This window comes from Myotis myotis, unplaced genomic scaffold (assembly GCF_014108235.1).
Source record: "Myotis myotis isolate mMyoMyo1 unplaced genomic scaffold, mMyoMyo1.p scaffold_m19_p_17, whole genome shotgun sequence".
NCBI lineage: Eukaryota > Metazoa > Chordata > Mammalia > Chiroptera > Vespertilionidae > Myotis > Myotis myotis.
Window position 1 is genome coordinate 23,273,673 of NW_023416321.1, and position 9,486 is coordinate 23,283,158.

The window sequence follows — 9,486 nt, forward strand, 5'->3', positions numbered from 1 at the left end:
AACCCACAACCCAGGCTTAACTGTGACCCAGGAATCGAACCGTGACCTTCTGGTTCATAGGTCGACACTCAACCAATGAGCCACACCAGCTGGGCCCATGGTTTTTTTTGTTTTCTTTTGTTTTTTAAATATATATTTTTATTGATTTCAGACAGGAAAGGAGAGGGGAGAGACAGAAACATCAATGATGAGAGAGAACCATTGACCAGCTGGCCCCCGCACACCCCCAACTGGGGACCAAGCCAGCAGCCCCGGGCATGTGCCCTTGACTAGAATCGAACCTGGGATCCTTCAGTCCACAGGCCAACGCTCTATCCACCGAGCCAAACCAGCCAGGGCCATGTTGTTGTTGTTTTAATCCACCTGGCCCACTTCTGTGGCTGCTCCTCTTTAATCTCCTGTGAAGGCAACTCACTCCCTTAAATTGACGGACTGATCAACTGATTTTAATGTTTTTTAAATTTTACTTTTCAATTACAGTTTACATTCAATATTATTTTATTATTAGTTTCAGGTGTATAGCATATTGGTTAGACAATCATACACTTTACAAAGCATTCCCCCCAGTATTTCCAATACCCACCTGACACCATACACAGTTATTACAATAATTACTATATTCCCTATGCTGTACTTTACATCCTAATAAGTATTTTGTAACTACCAATTTGTATTTCTCAATCCCTTAACCTTTTCCACCTAACCCCCCAATTCCTACTCTTCTGGCAACCATCACTTTATCTATAAATCTGTTTCAATTTTGCTCGTTTATTTTGTTCTTTAGATTCCACATACAAGTGAAATATGTGGCATTTGTCTCACTCTCTTGTATTTAAATGTTGAAATCCTGAAGGCTCTATCCTGGATTACGTTTTCCATCTATAGTGTTCTTGGATGTTCCAATTCACCCCTATATCATCAATTACCTTCTATGGATAAATAACTCTCAAATAATTTTCAGAGTGAAAAATGACCAGAGTTCAGGTTATTAAATTGTCTCTGGACAGCCCCACTTGAAGTTGCATGGGTTCTCCAAAGTCAATAATATGTACCAACAAACCATCTCCTCCAGTGTTTCTTTTATAAAGAAACTCGAGGCCCTGCGCCCTCTTGCAATCTAGGACCCCTTGGGGGATGTTGGAGAGCTGGTTTCGGATCCCCACAGGCCAGGTCAAGGGACCCCACTGGTGCACAAATCCATGCACTGGGCTGGTTTTGGCCCAATCCCCACAGGCCAGGCCGAGGGACCCCACCGGTGTATGAATCCGTGTACCAGGGCTCTAGTATGCATATAAGATTTTTGGTTAATCTCTTCCTGCCCTCCCCACCCCCCCTCTGAGATTCATCAGTCTGTTCTATGTTTCCATGCCTGTGGTTTCCACTCCTGTGTTGAGCATCCGCCCGCTGGTGGTCAGTGCGCATCACAGCTACCGGCCAGTTGGCTAGTGGCTTAGACTTTTATATATATAGATATAGATATATAGAAGATGACACCACCATCATGTAGAAAATGATAAATCAATTTGATACCACCTTCTCCTTTATTCTCAACATCCAAACACTCAGCAAGTCTTACTGATTTTATTTCCTAAATTGTGTTCAAAAACATCCATGTCTCCATCTCTCTGCTACCACCCTAATTAAAGCCAACATCTCACCGACTCTCAGTACATCAATCACTCTTTTAGGGTTTCTCTTTATATCCTCTTTTGCTCTTCTGCCTCCAGTCATTCTCCAATCGGCAGTCAGAATGATCTTTTTGAAATACAAACCTGATTGTGTCATTCCACTGCTTTACCCTATTGGCTCCTTAATGATCTTAAGAGAGAACTTGATGTACAATATGGCTAAGTACAAGCTTATTGAGGACTTACGTTCAAATTCTGGCTGACTATCCTCTGTGAGCATCCTCCGAAGGTGTTGGTTTCATCAGAAAAATGAAGATACCACTTCTTTGAAAAGTTATGGGGTTTAGATGAGAAAACTTAATATAAAGAAGGCTGAGTCTTCCAAACAATGACACAGTGTCTTCCACGAAAACAGTGCTACTACTTCTAACAATGCTACTTCATGGCATCAGGCCCCTGAGTTTTTCAAGGTATCATTCTAAATTTCTTCTAAGCTAGTAATCATAGAGAAGTCAGCAGATTTTCCTTAAGTGATTTATCTTTTATTTTTTTTCTCTCTTATGAACATTGTTTATTTTGAAGGAAGCCACCTAACATGTAGACCACACTTATGCTAAATATGACAGTAAAGTCCCATGTGCAGCTCTTAGCATGTAGCACATAACAATCATTCTGTACACCATCAGCTAAAGAGGCAAATACCTGCATAGTAATAGGTCCCTGGGATATTTGAGAGTTGTAGTTCATTCCTATCATGCCTTGCATATTAGGCTGCATGACAGAGACCATAGGAAATCCTTGTTGCTGCATTGGCATCAGACCTGCTGAAAAAAACAAACATAAAGGTATCATTGAAGTCAATGTGTTCTAAAGTTTATTTTCTTAAAACCATAAGTACCTACAGGGCTCGTTACTTGGGAGGTGACACGGCAAGTGAAAAGTATAGGCTCTAGAGCAGTGGTTCTCAACCTTGGCTGCACATTAGAATCACCTGGGACTCTTTTTAAAATCCTGATTTCTGGGCCTCATCCTCCGGAAATTCTGTTTCTTTGTTATGGGGTGAGGCCTCAACTGTTTAATATCTAATATGCACGAAAAAAATATATTCCTCTTCTCTTTCCTGACATTAATAATTAATATAACATTTACCACAAAACAGCCACCAGCATGTAAAGTAAATAATGCAGTGGCAGTAAAACTATCATGAAAGTATGACTTAGAGCTGGGGTCCTCAAACTACGGCCCGCGGGCCACATGCAGCCCACCGAAAACATTTATCCGGCCCGCCGGGTGTTTTTGCCGCTGCTGCCTGTCCTGCTTAGCATAATTTAAAGCCTTCAAATGATCAAGAAGTCCTCTCTAACATATTCTGTAAAAAGAAAAAAATCTCTAAAACAGTTCTAAATTTCAGAAGAAAAAAATATCAGGCAACCTTTTGGAATCTCTTCTTGTCCTGTTCCTTTGCTCCATATATAGATTTTTACTTGGAAGTTTTTTTTTTTTATTTTATTTTTAATTTTTTTTTTTATTGCTTAAAGTATTACAAAGGGTATTACATATGTGTCCATTTTTTCCCCCTGCCCTAGACAGTCCCCTAGCCTCCCCTATCCCCCAGTGTCTTATGTCCATTGGTTATGCTTATATGCATGCATACAAGTCCTTTAGTTGATCTCTTACCCCCCTACCTCCTGCCCTCCAACCCTCCCCGGCCTTCCTGCTGCAGTTTGACAATCTGTTTGAGGCAGCTCTGCCTCTGTATCTATTATTGTTCAAAAGTTTATAATGGTCTCTATTATCCATGAATGAGTGAGATCATGTGGTATTTTTCCTTCATTGACTGGCTTATTTCACTTAGCATAATGCTCTCCAGTTCCATCCATGACGTTGCAAATGGTAAGAGTTCTACTTGGAAGTTTATAAAAATGAAAAATGAGCTATGATAATGAACACATATTTGTAATGTCTTCTTAAAGAACAAAATATCTCAAACCATTTGATGTGAATCTGGTGCATATCGAAGCACAGATAGCTTGAATAATGCATAAGTGTGAGCACAATGAACAGAATACAAATGACCCTTGGAAAATTTTACCTGAAACTCAACCTCCATCACTGATTACAAATGGAGACAAAGTCAGTATGAGCCACTGACTATCTCTTTATCATTCATCTCTAACAATGACCTAGGAGTCTGTTTCTCTAGCAAGACTACCATCACCAATCAACACTGGCATGTGAGAAGGGCCAGTTTTCAGAAGCAGCTTGGTGTATGGCGAGAAGGAGAGCACAGTGGAATGGGAAAAGTGAGCAGAAAGAGAAGGGCAGACTTATTCTTCCTTCAATGTTGTGTCCCAGGGGCAAAGTAGCATGAGTCAAGATTATATCCCTTCACTACTGTTTCCTTGAAGTAAAAGCTTAGAATTAATATTGGTAGCCCCTTGTCTGAAACTAGGAGGAAAAATAAAGAAACTGCTAGGAATAAAACTGAGACTACAAATAGTTAAAACTGAATCAGAATATGTGATCTCTTATGTACATGATTATAATAAGACTAAATTAATATAGAGAAAATATGGTAGTATAAAATTACTGAAGAGGTTCACTTATTCATTCAACAGACATCTATAGAGACCCTATTATTTCTATCAGCATGCGGGTGCTGGGTGTTGGATATGCTAATGAGACAAGGCAGACACAGATCCTGCCCTATGTAGCTAAAACCATCTAGCAGAAAACTAGATAGAAGGAAAAATATGTCATTTAGAGAATTCTTTGATACTCTTGTTCTGATAGTCGCCATCTCTGAGGTTAAATAATAATATGTTAATATAATGTTTAAGTTTGGGAGAAATGAGGAATGATTCTTAGTATTCCCCAAATTACATAATCTTTGAGAAATTTTAAGAGTAGCTTAAGCTATAGGTTTAAACGAACCTTCTTTACCCACTTAAGTCCCAAGTTGAGAAACATAATAGTGAAAAATGAAAATTCTAAACGTAACTTTCACTTACCTTGAGGGGGTCTCATTCCACCTGCTACTGGAAACATGAAGCTGAAAACAGAACAAAAATACATTGGGATCTTTATATGTAGAAAGAGCAGAACATGAAGCTAAGATTGGAGCCTGAGCAACTGCAAGGGTGCTGATGCTGCTGACAAAAAACAGCAATCGAATTGAATAGGTTTGGGGAGAAGGGTGGTAGGAGTGTGGCCATGAGGAGCAATCTAGCAGGCAATCAGACAAGTAGCTCAAGCTCAGGAGAAGGGTCTAGCTAGGCTCTTTTAAATGAAGGTTAAAAATATTGAGCTCTAGTTGTGGATGAAATAGCCAAGGGAATGTGCATACATAGTAAGAAGGCAACAAAGGACAATGCTGAAGAATTTTTACAGTGACAATTGAGTAGGGAATGGTCACTGAGAATTAAGGAAGTTGGTTATGACTGAGAGTTGTAACTGAAGAACAACCACATTTTAGAAAGAAGGAAATAGTTACTAGTGTCTAATGCTATAGAAAAGCTTATCAGTGCCCTAACCGGTTTGGCTCATTGGATAGAGCGTCGGTCTGCAGACTCAAGGGTATGTACCTTGGTTGTGGGCACATCCCCAGTGGGGAGTGTGCAGGAGGCAGCTGATCGATGTTTCTCTCTCATCAATGTTTCTAACTCTCTATCCCGCTCCCTTCCTATCTGTAAAAATCAATAAAAATATATTTTAAAAAAAGAAAGAAAAGCTTATCAGAATGAGGATTAATAAAGATCACTGCTTTTGAAAATGGTGATCTTTGAGTGGGCAGTTTTAAAAGGAGGAAACTAGGGAGAAAGGTTTCAAATACTGTACAAAAGATATACTTAGTAACTTATAAAACAAGGTTTTAGAGGGAATGGTATTCACATAGTGAGGTAGCAAAAGGGATCTGCTTTGAAACTGAAGAGGGACGGACTTCTCAGACTGGAGGGAAAGAAAATGGGAAGAAAATTAAGGAAGAAAAACTGAGTGAGAAGTGCTTTAAATTTGGGAGTCAAGGATCTGAAGGAGATTTCAGGATCATCTTTACAGAGTCTAGTGAAATCCAGGAATTGTATGATAAATTTATGAGTCCTTGTATTTTTCTACTACACAACACCCCCGCCCCGGGAAAAGGCTAAAAACCAAACTTTGGAGTCTTTTGGCTCAAAAAAAAATGTATTTTTTAAAATTTAGTTCTAAGATGGTTTACAAAGTTCTAGTTGAACATCTATCTGGTAAAGGATCTGAACCACTAGCAATTTCTACAGCTGACAAGCAGGCCTGCACCCATGGAGTGAATAACTTTTCTGAACTGCACACAAGATATATTAGCTAAGTAATGTGTTAACTGGATACAATGTTTAAACTGCAAGTTGAAATTTGGTAGTACTCAATTTTTAAAAAAGTTACTTATAGACTAAGTTTTATAAATGTAGGAACAATATATTTAAGTAATCAACCTTTTGAGACTTTTCAAAATCAGTCTTAAAGATTACAATTACCAATATGGTTTAGTGGTTCAATAAAAACAGGAAACCCCCGGCTCTACCATGAAGTGACTGTGAAGTTGTATGCAATTCCCCCACCCCCACTTCACCACCCTGTCCTGTTTCCTCTGTCAAATGAGGACAGAGGACTGCAAGTTTCCCCAGGTCCCAACTTAGACAAGAATAGATGTACAGATGTATAAAGATTCCTTCAAAAACATAAATAAAAAAACTAAAAACATTACTGATGAACATGACTTACTTCAGTAATTATTTAGCAACTCCATGTTGCTATGTATCATTTGTATGACTCTGAAATGTTTAGACTACTAACATCAGCATGCTTCAAGGCTGGTTAGACAAGCAGGTAAGACATTGAACAGACAGAAAAGTTTGGCAAACACTGGGCATCAAGATGATCAACAACTTTATTTCAAAGGTAAAATCACTATTTCTGATGCGCTAGTGTGAAAGCAGAACTGTGAACTCTACTTGTCACATTCATTCTCCTTGCCTACTTCTTTCATTCTTCCTTTTTAGTTATCTTTGCTACTAATCTAAATCAGCCTTCACTTCTCAGGCCTGGACTCTTAATGGCTCTCCCCATCTCCAGTAGCTCATAAAGCCCAGCTGAGGCGCATCTTCCTAAAGGACCATTTAAGAACCATTCCTAAGGTTAAAGCTATGCAATGATTCCCCCTTAAGTTGAATTTCCTTTGCTTATACTCAAGGACTGCTCCAAGTTTAGCACAATTATTATTATTTTTTTTTTACAGCTTTATCTTCCCCACTCAGTGTCACATCCCGCCTGCCTACTGTTCCCTAGTGTTCCCTAGGCATCCCCACCTTTACGACAATCTCTTGACCTCTTCCTTCAAATGAGGCCCAGGTGAAATACTGCCTCTTCTTTGCCTTCAATGCAGCTTGAAACTGCAAATATTTACAGAATGTTTTTCTATGTGCTAGAATGTGCTAGCAACAGTGGATGATGAAAAGATGAGGAAGCCTTTGAAGGTATAGAGCAGGGGGGAAACTGACAGTTACAAATGATATCCTAGAAGGATACAGACTATTCAACATCTTTTTTTTTTTAATTTAGGCTACCATAATGTTAGCTTCCTCACAAACAAGCTCAACCCTCACCACTACTCTCTAAAGACCATAGTGTTGTTTCTTCATTGAGCATACAGCTACTCAGAAAGTTTCCAATACAGTGGGGCCTTGACTTACGAGTGTCCCGACTAACGAGTTTTTTGAGATACCAGCTGTCTCTCCGCCGATTTTTTGCATTGAGTTGATAGAGTAATTTGAGTTAACGAGCTCGGTCTTGGAACAAATTAAACTCGTAAGTCAAGGCCCCGCTGTGTATGTAACATTTTCCAAACATTATTCAAGGTAAGGAGAATTTTAACCACTTTCCTACATATCCTCTAGAGTTTTAAAATGCAGATGTTACTACAACCAAATTTCTATCACAATTCAGGCCATACTTATTTTTTAAAATCTGTGTTCATGGATGAGTGATGTTAAAATACTATTAACTAAGGTGAATGATCCACTCAACATTCTGCACCTGAGATCCTCCCCACACAAAAAAGTAAAAAAACAAACAAAACACCAAAAAAACCAAAAAATTAAAAACCCGGGCTTAGAATATCAAATTACTTTAAGTTTACATTTTCCCAGAATTTGAAGCCATAATTAATCAAACACTTGATCAAATAAATGCCACTCAAAAACGTTTTAGAAACTGTCATCACATATAAAGATATAGAGATTATTTACAAATTTGTCTTCTCCAGCCAGGAACTGACTTATAAAGAATATTCATGAAAAACTCTAGTGAAACAGTGGAAATTAGAAAACAAAAAAGCAATTTTAAATCTAAGTGAAAGATGTGTAGAGGAAATAAAAAAATGGGGCTGCACACCGGCGGATTATTGGACAGAGGCCCATCTCCCTTTTTCGCATATACACTAAGCACCTGCAGGAGGTAGGAACTTCAAAGACTTGACACTTTTGTAGTGTTCATGACTCCAAAATTAAAACACTGCATATTAAAAAACTGACACGTTGTGTTCCAAAGATAACTTAGGATGCTTTAGATAAAAAGCTAATTTTATCTCCAAATGTGGATGCAGTGTGTGTTTGCTAACAAAACAGAATCGGACTCGGTCATTATAGAAGTAAGACTTTCCGGAGTAAAATTTTTCCCTTAAATGATGAACTTGTCTAATGGCAAATGGTTCATCTTCCTTATAGTTCTGGGTCTGAGATCCACGAGCAATTATTAGCTGGAACGTGACACAGGGCAATTTGTTTAAGGGCCAAGGGAAAGTCTGGAAGCTTTGTTCTAACAACTGCGTAACTGCTGCTTAACAATAATTAAAAAAAAAAAAAAAAGGGATCAAGTCTTAAGAATTACATCTGCAAGAGCTCGATTTACTCACTGAAAGGTCTTCGGAGTCTCGTGTGTTAAGGAAATAAAAAGAACAGAGCAACCTGGAAAGGAAAAAGAACAGCCCCCCACACAGCTTGGAAACAATTGTTGGGCTTTGCGGAGCCTTCCGTACGGTACCCCCGGCCAAGCCCAGGGAGAGGGGTCTCGGGTCGGCTCGGGGCCGGCCGGGCCGATGCCACCCCCGTCGAGCGGACCCTCACCTTCTCCACCTCCGCCCCGCGCTGGGGCTCCCGCTCGCTTCCCGCTTGGCCCCGGCAGCTGGGGCCCCTGAGCCTGGAAGACAGGAGTCGGGCGCCCGAGCTCCATCCGTCCCTTTCGGCCTAGGAGCCGGACGACCCTTCTCCCATAGCCAGTTTCAAAGCAAAAGGGGCCGGAGCGGGCGAAAACCGCCATAACCGCCAAAGACCCGACGCTGCGGCTGCGGGGAGGGTCCACGCCCAGCTTCTCACACTCACCTGCCTCCCCCGGAGGCCCCCGCGCCGGCTCCCGCGGCCCCGCCGCCGCCAGCTCCAGTTCCCGGCCGCAGCGCCATCTTGCTCCGGGCCTGCCTCCACCTCCGCTGACGCCGCCGCCGCCGCCACCACCTTACGAGCAGCTGTCAGCGGAAAACAGCCACTTCCGGGGCAAACGCCAGACCCTACCTCGCCGCAGACCGGGCGACCGGGCGGGGCCGGAGGCCCACGTGACCCCCGAGGCCGGGAGAGGGGTGGTGCGCTCTGCTCACGTGACCCGGCCGCCGCTAGGGGGTCCTCCAGGTGCAATTCTAGTTCTGGGACTGATCGGTCTTGTGCTCAGCTCCCCGGGAGCTGATTCATTCTCTGGAAAGGCTGTTTGGAGAGTCCAGCTGGCGGCAAAGCTGCAAGGCGTCGTCGTCCCTCCGTTGGAAAAATCATCATCTTGGTCA

At 41.3% G+C, this 9,486-nt stretch overlaps 1 protein-coding gene across 22 annotated transcripts in view; it reads right to left on the bottom strand.

Annotated features, from left to right (window-relative positions):
* The window catches only part of SYNRG (synergin gamma), a 59,533-nt gene extending 50,306 nt beyond the window's left edge, over nt 1-9,227 (bottom strand). For 3 of the 22 annotated variants that reach the window (XR_004972818.1, XM_036340364.1, XM_036340363.1), the window contains exons 1-4: nt 9,038-9,223; nt 4,640-4,680; nt 2,331-2,452; nt 1,875-1,952 (exon numbers count right to left, since the gene is read on the bottom strand). Coding sequence is in view for 20 of the 22 variants with exons in the window: in XM_036340364.1 (XP_036196257.1) it covers nt 1,875-1,952; nt 2,331-2,452; nt 4,640-4,680; nt 9,038-9,114 (318 nt within the window). In the remaining 2 variants the exon portion in view is untranslated. Of the gene's footprint in view, nt 1-1,874; nt 1,953-2,330; nt 2,453-4,639; nt 4,681-9,037 lie in introns of those variants that run through there. The other 19 variants (XM_036340359.1, XM_036340355.1, XM_036340358.1 and 16 more) reach the window with 13 other exon arrangements.
* Nucleotides 9,228-9,486: the final 259 nt, after the last annotated feature.